This window comes from Xenopus laevis, chromosome 5S (assembly GCF_017654675.1).
Source record: "Xenopus laevis strain J_2021 chromosome 5S, Xenopus_laevis_v10.1, whole genome shotgun sequence".
NCBI lineage: Eukaryota > Metazoa > Chordata > Amphibia > Anura > Pipidae > Xenopus > Xenopus laevis.
Genome location: NC_054380.1, coordinates 113,676,777 through 113,696,900, shown reverse-complemented (window position 1 = coordinate 113,696,900; position 20,124 = coordinate 113,676,777). Strand labels below are relative to the sequence as shown.

The 20,124-nt window shown below is 42.6% G+C and overlaps 1 protein-coding gene across 3 annotated transcripts in view; it reads left to right on the top strand.

Moving 5' to 3' along the window:
* Nucleotides 1-841: 841 nt before the first annotated feature.
* The window catches only part of agxt.S (alanine--glyoxylate and serine-- pyruvate aminotransferase S homeolog), a 39,463-nt gene continuing 20,180 nt past the window's right edge, over nt 842-20,124 (top strand). For 2 of the 3 annotated variants that reach the window (XM_041564976.1, XM_041564975.1), the window contains exons 1-4: nt 914-1,090; nt 7,660-7,852; nt 9,175-9,239; nt 19,842-19,942. In XM_041564976.1, coding sequence (XP_041420910.1) covers nt 929-1,090; nt 7,660-7,852; nt 9,175-9,239; nt 19,842-19,942 — 521 coding nt within the window. In that variant the 5' untranslated portion in view covers nt 914-928. Of the gene's footprint in view, nt 1,091-7,659; nt 7,853-9,174; nt 9,240-19,841; nt 19,943-20,124 lie in introns of all 3 variants that reach the window. The other variant, XM_018265834.2, reaches the window with a different exon arrangement.

The window sequence follows — 20,124 nt, the reverse complement described above, 5'->3', positions numbered from 1 at the left end:
AGATAATGCATAAAAATGTTGAACATTATACACAATGCAGCATTTACACACAATGTCATTGTTACTGAGGCCAAGGGGTGGCAGTTGCACTTGTGCATTGAAGCAAATTGGACATAACTTGAAAATCTTTGATGTAGGCGGATGTTGTAATTTCAGCATCAAAATTATATCTCTGCCCGATTTGTAGGTGTGTGTATACAGCAACAATTAATGCAGGACACTATTAGATTTTTGGAGTGTAGCTCTAGCATTCCCATGTGTCATTAGGTGCACCTAGTGCCAATACTAATCGTAAGTTCAGATAAACCTGTTTGGTCTTCCTGTGCAACCCACCCCCTAATAAATCAAGAAGAATTATCTTTTTTTCCTACATATTTTCCTACATATTTTGAAACTAACAAACAGTCAGGACACCTACTCTATACAGTTAGCCCTTTAGGAAGTTGTCTTGTTTGCTGTTAATATTTGTATGTCTCTAATGGACATTCTATATGTTTCTCACCACAGTACAGCTCTCCCATGTGTTTACACTTAGATAAAACCCATGTTTTTTGGCATTAGTTCAATCCTTAGCCAGGAGGCTTTAATGGATAACTAATAGATAAGAGTCAATATAAATAGGGCCATTGGAGACTTTATTGACATTGACGAAGGTTTTAGTCATCAGGTGTAACGTCCTCTCAGTCACAGAGCACAGATCAGGCCCCCGTGGGCTCTGGCTTGAGGGAGTTTCAGAGGCTAACAAATCCAGAGAAAGGGATAGAGTGGAAAGAGAGTGGCATGCATTAAACAAAATAGGGACTAGGTGAAGGTTCACTGGGCGTCATTTATCTGAGACCTGTTAGAAATTAACAAGATGCAAGGGTCAGTTACAGGCATTTCTTCTTCTCTTCTTTGTGCTGCACGCCTCTCTGCTCCTGTCAGAATCATGTCTTCGCTTGCTACTATCCCCCCACCTCCAGCTCTTCTACGGCCATTAAATGTCCCTCCACGTCTCATGCTTGGCCCAGGACCCTCCAATGTACCTCCTCGGATTCAAGCAGCAGGGGGCTTACATCTTATTGGTCACATGCACCCTGAAATGTTTCAGGTAAGGTAGATTTACAGTGAAATCTTAATGACATCACATTATATAAATATGTACCTATATTGTGAAACGCAATAATTCACCTTGAATAGTTAAGTAATATATTTAATTACCTGAGAGATACATTTGTGTAATTTTGCTTTCTCTAATATTCAATAACAAATGCATACCTCCCAACATTTTGGAAGTAAAAAGAGGGACAAAAAATATTTTCGCATGTAGCGCACCAAAATTTTTTGACCACACCCATTTTTGTGGCCACACCCTTTATTACCATGTTCGTTTTACCAAATTTGGCAGGTTCTGAAAGTTTGAAAATATTTCTCCTTATCTAAACTTTTTTTTGCGTCTCAAAATTGTTACAAAGTATCTTATTTGCACCTGTTAGCGGTTCTGTGCTCTCTGCTAAAAGCCAATTAAGTGAGAAACTGTTTCTTTTTCTGGCTGTTCAGTGCAGAGAAAATAGGGACTTTCCAGTACAAATGAGGGACTGCAGGTTGAGCTGTCAAAAGAGGGACTGTCCCTCCGAAAAAGGGACAGTTGGGAGGTATGCAAATGTAGCATGATTATCTGGTAACTACTCTTGTGGCTGTAAGAGTTAATCTTGCTAGGAATGGAGTGTGGAGTGGCATGAATATGAATTCTACTCGGATTTATGGGGGAATGTTTTAGTTGGAGGCAGGGCAGCCATCAGGGGGGGACAGAGGGGAGAGTTGTAGGGGGCCCCGAGGGTAAGGGGGGCCCGGCCACGCCACACTTACTTGATTAGCCGGCCCCCCATCTTTCTGACAGCTGCTGACTTTGGGAAGGCATGGACGTTTAAGGGGCCCTGGCCACCAATTTTCTCATAATGTGGGGGAGGGGGCCCTGGCCACCAATTTTTTTTTCTCATGTGGGGTCCTAGCCACCAATATTTTTTAATGGGGGGGCCCTGGCCACAAATGTTTTTTTATGGGGGACCCTGACCACCAATATCTTTTTATTTTTTATTAACATTTGGGAACCCTAGCCACCAATATTTTTTTGTTTTTTTACTGTGTGGTGGGGGGCGGACCTGTAGGTGGGGCATACGGTGGGTGCAGCCCAGGGGGCTCAGGAAATTTTTTTGTATGGGGCCCTGCGATTTCTAATGGCGGTCCTGGTTGGAGGGGTTATTTTGGGGGCTTAAAAAGTTTTGAAAATGCAGCAAATGAAGTGTGCTGAATTGATGTGAGGGCTGGGCCTGCTGGTTTGTGGGACAAAAAAAATAACAAACTGGGAGCTGACTGTAAGGTAGCTGGCTGTGAGTATTGAATTAATCTAATATTAAAGGGCACCTGTTGAGAAATACTAATATTAAAGGGCACCTGTTGGGAAATAATATTACAGCCCAAGGTACAGGCTAAGAGAGCCCACACTCCGGTTGAGGGTAACATTCGTTTTTTTTTAAATTCCCCCCTCCCACACACACCAGTGCAAGGCCACCAGCACCGGGAGGGAGCTCCTGGTACGAGCAGCAGGGCCGCCATTAGAAATCACAGAGCCCCATACAACAACATTTTCGGGGGCCCTCTGGGCCCTGCCCACACTGGCGCCCAAGCCAGATCCTGCCCAAAGATCACACAGAAATCAGCGCTAAAAAAGTAACCCCCCCCCCACACACACAATAAAAAGCTATTGATGGTCAGGGCCCCTTATAAGTTAAAAAAAAAAAAAAAACATTGGTGCCAGGGCCCCCCTTACAAGGTAAAAAAAATTAGGGCTCCAAAAAATATTTTTTAAAAAAACATTGGTGCTAGGGCACCCCTTACAAGTTAAAAAAATTGGAGCCCCAAAACATCGGTGGCAGGGGCCTATAGAATATTAAAATAATACATTGGTGGCAAGGGGATTAAAAAAAACCACACAAATTGTTCAGTAGACTTGAACTCATGGCTTCAGGACTTCAACTTCGCCTGCTTTCATGACTTCGGGTCTTTTCGCCGCTTCAGGAGTTCGGCTTCGGCTGTTTTCGTGGCTTCAGGTCCTTCGGCTGTTTGGCTTTTTTCGGCACTTCCGCATTTCGGCTGTTCGGGACTTAGAAAATGGCCACATGGCTTTGGCGCTCTCAAGGGGGGGCCAAGTGTCCCGGGCATGAAGGGGAGCCCAGCAGTGCTGCAGTTTTGAAAGAGCCGGGCCCCCCTTCATGCCCGGGACCCTTGTCCCCCCTCTCCCCCCCTGATGGCGGCCCTGACGATCGGGCCATGTTGGGGCACACGCATGAACACACAAAAGTCATTTTAGGCTAACCATTAGGCAAATGTCACATGCAGAGATTTGTCTGCTTGTATTTTTCCACCAGTGGAAAAACTACTGCCTCCTAATAGCTCCCATTGAATGTATTAGAAATCACAAATAAATGCAGGTGTGAGGACTTTTCTGCATGTATTTTTGCCTAAATGATAAGGGATTATAAGAAAGGAAAGTGAAGGTTGTCCCTTTAAGGACAAAACACCAGCAAAAAAGTGAATATATGTGTTAATCTAGTAACAAATTAACATTTGTACATTTGACCTTAATGAAAATATATTCTTTTCCAAAATCATTAAGAACAGCTGAGTAAAATGTTCAAAGGCAAATAAATCATATCGGCAGAAAATTGTTTGAGGTGGGCAGGAAGTGGAGACACTAGAGGTTCAAAGCAGGAGAGAAAGTACTGAGGAAACCAGGAGGAAGGTTGAGGCATTGTGTTCTGAGCAGGGTCAGAAGTAGGGGGTAGGCATGGTAGCCACATGCCTAGGGTGCAGATCCATGCAAGTGATGTAAAAGTAAGGAAGCCAGCAAGCAAGTGACAGTGTTCCACAGCATCGGGGGAGTCAGAGAGTTATGTGTGCAAATTGGCAGAGGGTGGGCTGACAGGTACCAGGCAAATAGTATCACCTTGGACAGCAATAATGCTCGGCCTGACTCTGGTCAGAGCAGCTTACAGTTGGTTTAATTAGAGATATTAAAAATGAGAGCACTTTAAGTTATGGCAAATTAACTTTGCATTGGCAAATATTCACATCTCCAGTGTGAAACTGTGAATACTTGCCAGTTTACCAAGAATTAATTCTCATCACAAGAAATGTATCCAGGTTCAGGCTGGCTAACTTCCATGATAAAGTTAGATTATCCACTTTTGCATCTTATTCTATCCAGGGCCGTTCCTGCCATGAGGCAGGGTGAGAACCTTGCCTCAGGTGGCAGTGAGCGGCCTGTTGCAAGGGGCGGCAAAAAGCCGCTTCTTGTAACTTTAAGAGCCAAATTTTTGGGTTTTAACACGTACATTTGGCTCCCCTAGTGCAGACAGCACTATTGTGCACTAGCGATGCTGCCCCCCCTTCGACGCTGATTTTTGATTGTGGAGCTGGAGGCGGCAGCAGCCCCAAAATCGCCGCTGATCCTATCTATGTCACCTCCTCCATGCTAATATCCCACATATGTCATTTCTTTATGTTGCTAATTCTCTAAAGCATTTTTCCCATTACAATTGTATGGATAAAATAAACCAATGAATTTTCACAGAGAATTTATCCACATTACAACAAGAGTATTTTTGGTAAATAGGCAAAGTTGAGACAAACTTTGGAGGAGTTAGACAATGACAAAATTAATTTAAATATGCTCTATAGTCCCTTTATAAACATGACTTAAGCTGCATTCATGGAGTATTCTCCTCTACATATATATAGGCTGCCAGAGAGGTGCCACATACCTTTGCTGCCAGATCTTATTTAGTTGAACGGAAAACACGTGACAATGGTGGCTTGTGGGCTTTGAAAATGCTCTTGTGTACAAGTACCAAACTGTCACAGTTTACCCATTTTAGTGATAGGGATGCAACAGCTTCTGGATATTCTCTGTGTGACATATTTCTTACAAAATAAAGCATAAATAACATGCAATAGTAATAGGTAGATTGAGCACTAACACATTGGCTGGGCCCTGTTGCAGGGTGTGCAAATGCCCCCCTTCTCTAGTTGCGCTTCTCTTAGCGGACTCCTTAAGTTTGGAGTCTGGGTGCAACCCCCGCACCCATGGTACTTACACCACTGATTGACCAAGCTAGCAATACTTGGTATTAGAAACATACAAGTTGCAGAAGGGAAAAATAGCAAACAGCTAATCTTATGTAAGGTAGCTAAAACTGTGCACATAGATAAAACTAATAGTAGGTTGAAGGTAATTTATATGAGGAAAAAATCTGAATATCAAATGTTCATATTGCTGACTAAAAGCTCAATACTTCTTGTGAAGTAACTGGATTTTGATGCTGAACACAGATGGGATAGCACATTCCAAAAATGTGCAGGTTTCCTGATTGAATTGACCCTAGTGTGTGTTGTGTTACATTATCAGATACACTTTGGAAGTAAATGATTAACAATACCTATAGCGTGGTGTGTAACATGCAGGGATGCACCGAATCCACTATTTTAGTATTTGGCCAAATTCTTAATCTTTAATAAAATATTTGTTGGAATGCCTAACAGAATCCAAATCCTAATTTGTATTTGTAAATTAGATTAAACAATGGCTAAAGGGAAGCACATGCTACATGTGTGGTAAACATTTTTTGACTTCCTTGTTCAAAAAGTCAACCAATTTCAAGGATTCTTAACCAAATCCTGGATTTGATGTACTGAATCCCTAGTAATGAGGGGGTTTTATATATTCCAGACAATGTTCCCTCTAATTCCTTTCGGCAATGTGCAGACAAAAATCTTTTGGGCACACATTTTAAACATTTGCCCAAATTTTTTTTAAAAAATTGCGTGCCCAGTTCAGAATAAATGTGCTAAAAAAAATTCTTTGTGTGCACCACAATTTGTGGTGTGCGATTGCCTGACCATTTGTGCACACGCAAAATAAAACTTGTTCTTAATAGACATTAGGCATTCATTTGAACCTTTTCCTTGGCTGAACAATAATCAGAAGGCAGAGATAATGTTAAAAGGTGAGTAGAAGGACTGGATGGTTAATGTTTATTGGCCATCTTGACTTAATAAAACAGGCCCTGTAAATGTATCCACTCAAATGAAGGCTGGAGCATTTTTTCCAATACTTAGTCTATTGGATCCTAACAGGTGATATACACTAGATAATAAGACATTCTAGCCTCTCAGTGAAAAACAAACCTATACAGCACTGCAAAATATGTTGATGCTCTAAGAATATGTTAATAATAAATAATAATAAACACAATGGGTTGGAAGGGAATAATTAACATATGACATAACTTCTATTCTGTACATTTAACTTGTACAAGAATAATAACTGAATGCAGTGTGTAGGAACTGGATCAACTAAGATGTCATTAGGACCTGATTTAGAAAAAAAGGTTAAAAGAAAAACAGTTTGTGAGGCTATTTCTGGTTTATAAGCAATGCGTAATATAAAAATATGTGCGTGTCTAATAGTAGTAATGGAGTAATGAGGCTCTGAATGATATATATGTATTCATATATTTTATTACCATAATAAATTAGAATTGTGTGAAAATTTTTTAAACATTTAAAGGGATACTGTCACGGGAAAATTTTTTTTTTCAAAACTCGTCAGCTGCTCCAGCAGAATTCTGTACTGAAATCCATTTCTCAAAAGGGGGAACAGATTTTTTTATATTTAATTTTGAAATCTGACATGGGGCTAGACATATTTCAGTTTCCCAGTTGCCCTCAGTCATGTGATTTTTTACTGCTGTACTGCAAGTTGGAGAGATATCACTGACCTACCTTTCCCCCCCAGCAGCCTAACAACAGAACAATGGGAAGGTAACCAGATAGTAGCTCCCTAACACAAGATAAAAGCTCCCTGGTAGATCTGAGAACAGCACTCAATAGTAAAATCCAGGTCCCACTGCATCACATTCAGTTACATTGAGTAGGAGAAACCACAGCCTGCTAGAAAGCAGTTCCATCCTAAAGTGCTGGCTCTTCCTGAAAGCACATGACCAGCAAATGACCTGAGATGGCACCTACACACCAATATTACAACTAAAAAAAATACACTTTATAGGAATTACATTTTATATTGTAGAATTAATTATTTGCAGTGTAAACTGTTTAATTTAGAAATAAAAACTACATGATAAAAATCATGACAGAATCCCTTTAAATATTTTGGTCTGCGCTGCAGAATGGACATTCTCCCTTAATCACTCTGTAAAATGTGTAAAGAACAAAAACAGGGGCAAAGCCTCATGTGTTTACGCTACTATTAGGGTTGCCACCTTTTCTGGAAATAAATACCGACCTTCCTATATATTTATCTTTTTTCCCTATTAATAACATTGGGATTAACCATAATTTATACCGGCCGGGTGGCAACCCTAGCTGCCATACATATTTTAATTACATCTGCCGGGGTCAGGGCCAAATTATGACAATTTTTGAGTACCTGTATTTGTGGCCCTCTGTTTTTGGCAAAATCTACCTGTGTGCCATTGTCCTTAGATGTAAAACTGATGAATTCATTTCTGTTTTATTACGCAGGCTTTGCCCAGATTCAACCTCTCTGTCACATGTAATAAATGATAAAATGGCATACGTTTTTAATTTCTTTTCTTTTAGATAATGGATGATATCAAGCAAGGGATACAATATTCTTTCCAGACACAAAATAACCTGACATTTGCTGTGAGTGGATCTGGTCACTGTGCAATGGAGACTGCAATTTTTAACGTGGTGGAAAAAGGAGACGTGGTCCTTGTCGCTGTAAAAGGAATTTGGGGGGAGAGAGCTGGGGATATTGCAGAGCGAATAGGTAAGCCACTGTGATCTACCAAATATACACTAAAGGAATTTTGAAACCTATAATAGTATGTAGAGGAAGAATAGGTATATATTTTAACGTACTTCAGCATCAAGTTGAGTTTGTATCTGGGTTAATTATTCTCATTCTTCTGCTTTCCAAATCCCACATATGGAGAGTTCCCAGGATGGCCATTTGACTCTGTACCTGTTTAAAATTAGGCCTCTAAAACAAAATTTACTGAAATAAAATGCAAGAATTATAGTTTTGTTGTAAGTTAGATTGAAAAAAAGACAAGTACCAGCTTAGTTGCCCTTTTCTGTACCCTCTCTAATTCAATAATGCCTGTTTGAGGACTGGAGACCATAACTGTACGGCATATACTAGATGGGGCCTTACCAGTGCTCTGTACAGTGGAAGAATAACCTTCTCCTCCCACTAATCTATGCCACTTTTAGATTAGAACGATTGGTGTGATAAAGACCAGAGCTTCATTATTATTTCCAATAAAAAGAAATAAGCCATCCCAGAAAATATTACTTTTTTTTGAGAGTGATCTGGTGCTAGCTTGAGGATGCACTATTACTATTATTCTTTATGTGGACTTATAAATCACCAACATATTTCACTGTGGTATACAACATACAGATTACATACAAATAATGGTTGATACAAGAGGGCCCTGCTTGGCAGCGTTTACAATCTGAAAATAGAGAAGTATATAAAAACACAGGGTATGGAAAAGATCAACAGTTGGCAAGAAGAGATGTAGCACTGAGCAGGTGGCAGTGTGATATAGTGTATACTGATAGAATGACCCTGATGTTTACAAGAGTTGTTTACAGCTCTGCTCCACCCTGTAATTGTGACCTTGTTGCCAATTATTTACGAAAATGCTCCTTTATATACAGTATGCTCCTGTATACAATGTACTCAAGACTCATTGCCTCTCTTTACACACAAGCATTCAAGACTTTGCTAGAGCTGCACCCCACTCTGAAATTCCCAGGATCTCTTCAGAGAAGCTAACCTTTATGTAGAGCAACAATGGTTGGAATTTTATAACTGAAAGCCAGTGTAGAAAACGGCAGCGGAAGAGCGATTGGTGAGGCAACTCATGGGTAGACGTTAGGACCTTAAAGGCAGAGAAAGTTTTCTGCTTTCTGTGGGTAATTAAAGTCAAAGCTATACATATATTTTCCAATTTTGGCCAACATATGGTAGCTGAACAGTTTGCCATTATGGAAAAGCAATAACATTAATGAGTTCTTTGCAAAAATAGTTAGCTACATGTTCACTTATGCTTATCACTTGCCACCTTATTTCCCCCACAGGTGCTGATGTGCGATACGTGTCAAAACCAGTAGGAGAAGGCTTTACACTTAAAGATGTAGAAAAGGTAAAGATGGGATAGGGGCCCTTTGTAGCATTTTTTAAATGAGCTTAGCAGGTATATGAAAGATAACATAAGAAACTTCTCTTACTCTCCGATAATGTAATTTTGTTTGTACAAAATTGTTTCAAACAATTATGGGTATAAATGCTGAATTATATACTGTGGAACCCCCATTTTATGTTTTTCAGGGGACCAGAGACAATAAAATCCTGGAAAATATAAAATCAGGGAACAGGGGTGCTGCACTAATGAGGCGAGTTGAGAAAGTCACCTCAGGCAGCAGCGCATGGGCGTCTGGACTTGTACTTCATGCCTATCTTGCCCATGTGCATCTGTAATTGCACAGCCCGGGACCCTGAGGGAGAAGGCACTTACCCCGCCACATGTTCATCAGTGTCAGACTGGGACACCAGGGGCCCACCCAAAAACCTTAGACCAGGGGCCCACTCTCAGTACTATTATTCTTCCTCTCCTCGCTCAACCGCTATTCTCGTATTCTCTTTTCTTTACATAATATAATACTTTCATCTATTATTTCATCTTTTTAATCTGTTTGTTCTCATAAAAATAAAGAATGACCATGAAATATGCCAAATCTTTAGCAGCATGAGGGTCCACTGACACCTGGGCCCACCGGGCATTCTCCTGGTATCCCGGTGGACCAGTCGACACTGACTCTAGGTAATTACACCTGGTGAAAACATTTTTATCATACCTCCTTTGTCTTTGTGTTGTCTGTGAAAATGTTATGTGCTGCTCAGACACCATATGACTTCAAGTATTTATATAACGTAAATCATACACTTTATCCCCACTCACTGCAATGTTGCTTCATTCAGTAACTGCTTCCCACTATGCTGCACAATAAAAACCACCTAGATAGTATCTCAAAAATTAGTATATTTCTTTTTTTTTTTAAAAGGTATTGTGTTGAGTTACAAACATGAAGCACTTTTGAGTAGTTATGGGCCCTTGAAATGGTGCATTTTGGTGAAGAGAAATACCATAAAACTGTCATCTTGGGCATTCCTCTGGACTTACCAGAACTCTGCTGTAATATGTAAGTGTATAGAATCCCTTTTGTTGTACTTATCTAGATGTGCCAGAAAGAATCCAAGTACAGGCATCTCATTCCAGTGCTCTGACATACACACAATAGGCTTAACTTGTTCGAAAGTGTAGCTACGTTAACAATAGATATCACTTGCAAACAGAGATCAGAGCTAATGAACTATTCCATGTTCTGAAATAAATGCCACAAGCATTGCTGTTGGTTCCCTTTACTACTCATAAAGATTTCATGATATTGAATACTAACATTTAATTTCAGATGATTTGTTTCTCTCCTAGGGCTGTATTTAAGTCTGATGCCACCCTAGGCACCTGACCTAAACACGCCCCCTACACTGTGTGCATGACATCACTTCCACCAACCAATTGCCTGCATGATCCCTTTATCTGTAATGCCCTCATTCATACTGTATGTCTAAACTGCTGGTCTTGCTGTCATTTAACCACCCACAGTCTCAGTATTACCCTGTTGCTTTATCAGCTTTTTACAGAGGGAAATGTGTAATGCTTTTATAACATTCCTCCATACAGTACAACTAGCTATGTTCAACCCTGTGTTCATTCCAGGAGTCTGATTCTCAACATCTGTTTCATAAAACCTCTATAGATTATACCTTCTTACACTAATAAATGGGTGTGATAAAGGCTGGGCAGTGTCAAGTCTATATAAATATCCCACCTAATCCAGCTGCAGATTCCTTCCTAATTCCTGGGAATTTTAGACAACTAAGGTAAAAGAGCATGAGATGATGATTCAATGATTAAAACATACAATAACTTTGTGGTTAATCTGTGTAATCCACAGCTTTATTAATAATCTGATAAACTGCGCTTTTTGATCACAAGGAAGGCAAAAAACCTCTGAAAAGCGAATTTCCTTCACTAGAGGGAAAAATTCCTTCCTGACCCCTTAAAGGCGATCGGATTTGCTCCCACGATCAATGCGCCACATTGAATCAAGGGAAGCGGAGGGGGGGGGGAATATGAAAAGGTAAGGGACTGCAGTGAAAGGATGAGAAAGAGAAGGGAATATGGCAGCATAAACATGGGCACATTTAAGACGCACGATGAATGCTGCATTGCTTTCAATTCCATTGGACCCTGGGCAGCCTGCAGACCCCAGCATTTGCAGTCTGAGGGATGGAATGAAAAGGAATGCAGGGTCTACCAAGTGGTTTAAAGGAGTTCCTGTGTATAACACCATATTTTGGATAAAGGGGAGGAACCACTGGTTGAACTATGGTGACTGAAAGCACCGCTGGTGAAAGTGCAGTGGATGAAAGGGGTGGGTCATTGGTGGAATTGAGATGCCCAATACTTACTGCTGTTTCATGAGGATGTGGTGCCTAGACTGAGGTGCATCGGTATTTGGTACCGAGGAAACTGCTGGTGGTGCTGGTATCATGTGCGATTTGTGAGTTGTTTTGAGGACCATCTGTAAAACCAAACAAGTTAACTCAGATTATGTATTTTTTTACCTTAACAAGTGATATCCCTGTAAAATCCTTATATGGGTATGGGATCTGTTATCCAGAATGCTTGGGACCTGGGGTTTTCTGGATAACGGATCTTTCTGTAATTTGGATCTTCATACCTCAAGTCTACTAGAAAATCATGTAAACATTATATAAACCCAATAAGATGGTTTTGCTTCCAATAACTATATCTTAGTTTGTGTCACGGCCGGCACCCAATACCAGAACAAATGCCAAGGTTTCGGCTCGGCTTCACCAGTAGTGTGACCACCTTTGGGCTTCGGGAGGAGCCCTCAGCTTAATTGGGTGCCACCTGGACTTAACGAGGGGTACAAGACCACCAGGGTTTCTTACATTACCCCCCCTCTAAGAGGGGCCACTGGACCCTCAACCTTACCAGGAGACCAGGGATGGGACTGGCTCTTAAGATGGTTACCCTTGACATCTGATTTGGCCAGAGTCTTAGCCAATACTGGGGAAGGGCAGGATAGCTGAGGGACCTGTATGGCTGGTTTCAAAACAGAAATATGAAATAAATTAGATAACAAAAATAAATCAGGCAATTCAAGACGGACAGAGGTTGGGTCTACAATCTCCACTATGGGGTATGGACCAATAAACCTGGGCCCCCGCTTAAAAGATGGTATTTTAAGCTTGATATTCCCCGTGGAAACCCAAACCAAATCCCCAACCCGATATTTAGGTACCTCCCCGTGGGACTTAACAGCTTTCTTTTTCAGAGCGACAGGGTTAGTCAAAAGGGAACTATGTACCCCTGAACAGGACTTGGAGCAAAATTCAGCAGAAGGGAGTTTTGTGAGGGAAGCAGCTGCCACCCCAAGTGTGGAAAATAAACAGGAATCTTTACACCCAGAACCCCACTGAATAACCTCCCCAGTTACCCAATCAATGTGGGGGTTGTGTGCCTGCAGCCATGGTAACCCTAAAATCAGAGGAGAAGATAGAGAACCCTCGATAGCATGGAAGGATATCTCCTCTGAGTGCAAGTTGTCAATGCACATAGTCAAAGCCACAGATCTCCGGGTTACCAGCCCAGACTTCAAAGGGTTTTTATCAATGGCCAGAATCCTTACAGGAGGAATGAGAGGTGTTAAGGGAATATTAAACTTCTTTGCAAAGTTAGCATTTAAGAAATTCCCCGCCGCCCCAGAATCTACCAAAGCAGAAACCCTTACAGAACCAGCAGGCCAAATTAAATTAACAGGAACCACAATCCTGGAGGAAATTTGGGGAGAGGAAACTTCTTGACCCAAATGGAGCTCCCTACCTTCATCTAGGTTTTTGAAGCTTCCTGGCCTCTTAGGACACAGGTTAAGGAAATGACCCATCTCCCCACAATAGATACACAGACCCAGAGACCGTCTGCGAGCCTTTCTCCTCAGGAGTTAAATGAATAGTACCCAATTGCATGGGTTCCTCCTGAGGCAGAGACACAGAGGGGTAAGGAGTTTTTACACTAATATCCTCGGGAAGAGAATAAGTGCCCTTTTCCCCCCTATTCTCCCTTTGTCTTCTATCAACTTGGATGGCTAAAGTCATTAGATCATCCAAGTTAGCTGATAGGGGGTAATTTACCAAGCTGTCTCTTACAGACACAGAAAGCCCTAAACGGAATTGGCTGCGAAGAGCCGCATCGTTCCAACCGGTCTCCACTGACCACCGGCGAAACTCTGTACAATACTCTTCTACAACCCTCTTTCCCTGGCGAAGTTTACGAATTGCGGCATCGGCAACGATCCGGGTCATCGTAAAGGATTGCCATAGAATTAAAGAAAGCTTCAAGGGAAAGGCGGGCAGGGTCAGAGGGGGATAACCTTAGCGCCCATATTTGTGGGTCGCCCTGTAATAAGGTCATAATAAACCTCACTTTATCCTCTCCAGAAGAAAAGGAGTGTGGGAAAAAACTTAAATACAATTTACATGCCTCCTGAAAGACATAAAATTTGGTCCTATCCCCACTGAATTTGTTGGGGAAGGAGATCATAGGCTCATGGATTTTACCCGACACTGCAGAAGGACCCACTAGCAACTGTTCAGTGACATCCACTCTATTCGACAGGTCACGGAAGCCTTGCAGCAGGTGTTCTTGTCCTTCTTCATCCATCATGGCCCGTTATAATGTCACGGCCGGCACCCAATACCAGAACAAATGCCAAGGACCCTGGTCTTGGCTCGGCTTCACCAGTAGTGTGTCCACCTTTGGGCTTTGGGAGGAGCCCTCAGCTTAATTGGGTGCCATCTGGACTTAACGAGGGGTACAACGCGAGGAGTTCTGGCTGGCAAAGGGGCACGACCGGATAGCAAGAGTCTTTGGGCAGAAGGTCAAGGACAAGGCGTCAGGTGGAAACGGAACAGACCGGATCAGGACAGGCAGATAACAGAATCGTCAGGCAGGCAAGGGGTCAAAACCAGATAATCAGACAGACTGGATAAGGCAGAAGGATGGTCAGACAGGCTGGGTCGAGGCAGGCGGATATCAGAATCGTCAAACAGGCAAGGGGTCAAACCGGGTGATAAAGCAAGGGGTTAAGCAGGAAGAGTTGTCGTAGGCAGGCAAGGGTCAGGATACAGAATGCAGAGTAGTCAGGAACAGGCTGGGTCAAACACGGATAATCAGTCAGGATAGCAAATTCAGAAACAGGTAGCAAAAGCACAGGAAACCACAGGATAAGATCCTATAACGGGCACTGGCTACAGGTCTGAATGGGCCTTAAATAGGGATCCAATTGGCGCCAAAACGTGCGCAATTTCACACCGTTGCGCGCTGGCGCAATCACGCCGGCGCGCCTGTGCCTTTAAGAGGCCTGCAGGCGCGCCGCGCGCGCCCTAGTACTCAAAGATGCTGCCGGCAAGGGCAGGATAGGATCGGCGCAGCGGGCGTCCACGCCAAGGACGTGGCGTGGACCCCGCTGCCCACTAGACCACCAGGGTAAGTTTCTTACAGTTTGAATCAAGTACATGAAACTGTTTTATTATTATTATATTATTATTATATATTATTATAAGGAAATTGGGTTAATTGAATAAAATAAAGTCTATGGGAGATGGACTTTCCGTAATTCAGAGCTTCTTGGATAATGGGTTTCTGAATAATGGATCCCACACCTGTAATATTTAGGAGCACATTAAGCACAAATCAGGTGATTAAGCAACATGAAATGATTGACCAAGTGTGGTAAAGAAAAGGATGGATTATATACTGCACCTGAATATCTCTCATTGTTCTGATGTCATTGGTTATCTTGTCCCTGATGCACTCGAGATAAGGGCCCGGGAGTGGATCCTCAAAATCCCTGATCTCAGAGATGTCCAGGCGAGATCCACAGTGAGTGCTAGAAAACATTGAGGTCAGGTCACACACTATGCTAAACCCTGTCAAATTTCGGTTTCATTGTATTTACACCGAAGATATTCCATATTTAGCATTGGGTTAGCCCCTCCTTTAACCCTTGGATACCTTTCTCAGCAGTCAGAAAATAAAATGAGGAAATTAGCTGTGAGCACCTTTACCTTTTCATAGCGCCACTGGTAGTAATAGCTCAATACTACACTACTGAATATGGTTGTGCCTTATAAATAACCAGTAACACCAATCAGCAGCAACTTTAATAGAATAAAGGAGCTGATTGGGAGAGACAGAATTTATTGGTGCAATCAAGGGCCCTAGACACCCCTGCTAACCAAGGTTGGGTCCTGGTGACACAATGCACAAACTAATAGTTAAATGAACACTTGGAATCACCCTCATTCATTTCTATGCCAATTGCTTTCACCAGGGCTCAATTAAATCGGATTTAGAAATGAACGGGAGTGATAATTTGGGAGTGAGCATTTGGTTGGCCATACACTGAACTGGAAATCACATGGGGATAAAACATCCCAAATCCCCCTCGGTGCCATTACTGTAAAGCTGTATGTTCCCGGCAGGGTCTTATAGGGGCAGAAGACACTGGTTCCCATTAGAGGCCCAGGTGAGTAATGGGCCCATTGGGGGTTTTCATAACCGGTCAAGCTCTGATCAGTGCCCCTGCACCCATAACACAAGGCACCCTAATTCTAGGCATGTAACTATTGTTCTGGTTTGTGCTACTTGTCTTTCTTCTCAGGTCCTCCCTTACCCATCATCTACTCTAATGCTGAGGCCACTAGGATGAGTGATGAGTGGGACAGTTGGCAAATGGGAGTTGGAAGATGGCAGTTGACATTAACAGCTAAAGAGCAGCAGAGTAAATGTCTAACACTTCAAAAGCTGTAACAAGTAAACAAGAAATACCAAACACACTATATTCTATAACTACAAGTCAACCACAGGGGGTGCTGGGAATGGTAGTTAAGGCACAGCTAGATAAGCACAGGTTTAGAGTCAGTAGGACAGCAAGTTCTCATGTTGTCTCACTCCCCTTAACAATGGCACACAGGCAGATTGTGGGTACTTTGGCACCCACAAGTTTTAGTAGTTTGTGAAGGGGCAGGGCTGCCACCAGATTCCATTTTCAAGGCCCCATCATTGATTGTCCCCTTCCTTGTAGTTGTACCCCTTTGTACCCCTGATGGGTTATCCCCAAAAATGACACCCCCCCCTTTATCAATGAAACTGCAAAAGAAGGAACTGGAAAGACAAACTGACATCTCCAATGGACCATTTCATGACAAGCACCTTCCCAGACAATTACAATAGCAGGCAATGGTGGGGCAATTTTGGGAGCTTTGGCTCTAGACTAAAGTCCGGACTGGGATTTAAAAATGGCCCTGGCATTTGAGAACAGAAGAAGGTCGGCACACAAGCATTAAAGTTGCAGGGTCACGCCCCTTTGTCAGCAGGTAACCCTGCAACTTGTGTGCCTGTGTGCCGACCTTCTGTTCTATAGTATACGTGAGGCTGCCGGATCCTTTAGGATTGTGCACCAGGCTGATCCGTGGAAGGGTTCTATCTACTTTCCTGGCATTTGAGACACACAGAGGCCCTCACAGCCCCCCCCCTGCAGCCCAATAAATAGTATCTGTCTATTACAGCACCCTCTTTGGCATTTGCCAGAACCCACAGATTGCCAGTCCGGGCCTGGCTCTAGTCCCTGAACTACTATAAATCATGGAAGCCACACTGTCCAAACTATCCCCTTGTATCATTGACGTTATGCCCCCCTCCCATAAAGTCTGCTCCACTTACTGGGGAATCTTTTTTTTTTTTAATTTAAAAAACATTTATAGGCACCCGAGGGCCGTCCCCAAAACCTGCCGCCTTAGGCACAGGCCCTCGGGTGCCTTAATATAAATACACCCTGTCCTCTCCAAGAGATAACACGGCTCCTACATCAGAAGCAGTTTCTGGAAATCGCACATATTTTGTATGTACAATACTGTAGCAGGTGCTGAGGAAGGCATCCACCTTCTAATTAAATCTGACAAGGACAGTGTTTGCATGCAGTGCTTCCTTTAATGAGGACTGAGAGAAAAACACAGTTTGTTGCATGATATTTCCACACACTCCCTCTCTCTCAAACACACACACTCTCTCTCACACATATTCCCTCTCTCTCACACACTCCCTCTCTCACACACACTCCCTCTCTCACACACACACACACACACTCCCTCTCTCTCTCACACATACTCTCTCTCACACATATTCCCTCTCTCTCACACACACACACACACATACACACACACACTCCCTCTCTCTCAAACACACACACTCTCTCTCACACACACACTCCCTCTCTCTCTCACACACTCTGACACACACTCCCTCTCTCTCACACACTCTCTCTCTCTCACACACACACACTCCCACACACACTCCCTCTCTCTCACACACTCTCTCTCACACACTCTCTCTCACACACACACACACTCCCTCTCTCTCTCTCTCTCTCTCTCTCACACACTCCCTCTCTCTCTCACACACACACACACTCCCTCCCTCTCTCTCACACACACTCCTTCCTACACACACACACTTCCTCTCTCTCTCTCACACACTCCCTCTCTCTCTCACACACACACACACTCCCTCCCTCTCTCTCACACACTCCTTCCTACACACACACACTTTCTCTCTCACACACTCTCTCTCACACACACGCTCTCTCTCTCACACACACACTCCCTCCCTCTCTCTCACACACACTCCCTCCTACACACACACACTTCCTCTCTCACACACACTCCCTCACTCTCTCTCTCACACACACACTCTCTCTCTCTCACACACACACACTCTCTCTCACACACTCCCTCCCTCTCTCTCACACACACTCCCTCCTACACAAACACACTTCCTCTCACACACACTCCCTCACTCTCTCACACACTCTCTCTCTCACACACACTCTCTCTCACACACACACACTCCCTCCCTCTCTCTCACACACACTCCCTCCTATACACACACACTTCCTCTCTTACACACACTCCCTCACTCACTCACACACTCTCTCACACACACACACTCTCACACACACTCCCTCAATCTCTCACACACACTCTCTCTCACACACACACCCCCTCTGTCTCACACACACTCTCTCTCACACACTCCCCCTCTCTCTCACACACTCCCTCAATCTCTCACACACACACACTCTCTCACACACACACTCCCTCTCTCTCTCACACACACTCTCTCTCACACACACTCTCTCTCTCACACACACTCCCTCTCACACACACACTCACACTCTCACACACACTCCCTCACTCTCACACACACACTCCCTCTCCCACACACACTCCCTCTCTCACACACACACTCAAACTCTCACACACACACTCAAACTCTCTCACACACACACTCAAACTCTCACACACACTCCCTCTCTCTCTCTCTCTCACACACACACTTCAGAATAGAGGATATTCTCTTGCCATATGTAAAAAAATTAACCAGAAAAATGGTGCAAAATCAGTGAAATGTATTATGCATTAAATATTGGTGGGACCACAAAAAGTTGTATAACATATGGAAATACTTAAAGTGAGGGTAAGTAAAATGGAACTCTAGAGGGAATAACATTGTAGAAACCTCTGGCTAGTAATTTTGTTAAGAAAGTAGAAAATACCAAATGTTGTCCTGGCAAACAAGGAGTTTGTGTCATTAATAGAATGGCAATGCTATACATGTGCAACAGTTACTACTCGATATATTTATAGAAAACCTGTTGTTAGGTTTGTGTGGAAACCAAAATGTGGCTACAAGTAATTTGTGTATTATGTTTTCTTCCTTGCCCCCCCTGGAAAATTTTCTGTGGACTCCCATATCAGCAGCGCCCACAAGTTACCAGGGGCGATAAAAAATGTTGACCTTTTTTTTTTCCCTCAGGAAATGAATTTATAGCTGTCTGTATACAGTCGACTCAAATAACAGCAGGTGGCAATGTTATATCAAATTATATTAGCAGTTTAAAAATTGCTAATATCTTGATAATTAGAAAATATGATTGTCATTTGCAAAAGAGCTTAGATGTGCACTCTGAGCAATTTGACATACTGTATATTTGTTCTGGGGGTTTATATTTCCTTTAATTGTGAATAGACAGTGACTATTGCGAGAAGGTAGGGATATATGAAAGCCTAAATCATTGTCCCCCAAAAACAAATTAATAAAGATATCAGTGGTGTAACTACAGAGGAAGCAGACCCAGGAGGTATATGGGGACCCACTAGTCCCTAATTAATGAGAACAGGTAAAACAGGGCAATCTCTGGATATGTTGGGGGGCCTAAAATTAATTTGCTGTGAGGCCCAGTAACATTTAGTTATGCCACTGAATGATATGTCTGCCTTTAGCACTCCTTAAAAAAATGTTTTTCTACATAGTAGACTGCAATTCAAACACATCATTTTTATGTTTTGTTTAAACTCATCCGTTATTAAGTGAAGCATCTGTTGGCAACTCATATGAGTATAGGAAATTGAAAATGCTAATACAGTAGTGATGAATAATTGGAAATACTAGTGACATCCTTTATGAGTTACGTAGAGTGGATATAATTTGATCAAAGTGTAATTTCAAACTTCTCATGCACCTCTTTGGATTCAGGCTTTAGCTGAGCACAAGCCATCCCTTTTCTTCATTACCCATGGAGAGTCGTCCAGTGGAGTGGTTCAGCCCTTAGATGGCCTGGGGGATCTCTGTCACCGGTCAGTGCTCCACAATCTAATATCTACTAACTACTCAAATCAGATGTATGAAAGCCAACTTCTGATATGCTGTTATAAATGCTAACCTATATTCTTTTAACATAACTACCAATATATATATACATTATTTATAAATTATAAACCATATGGAGCTCATTTACTTATCCCACACAGGATTTGTG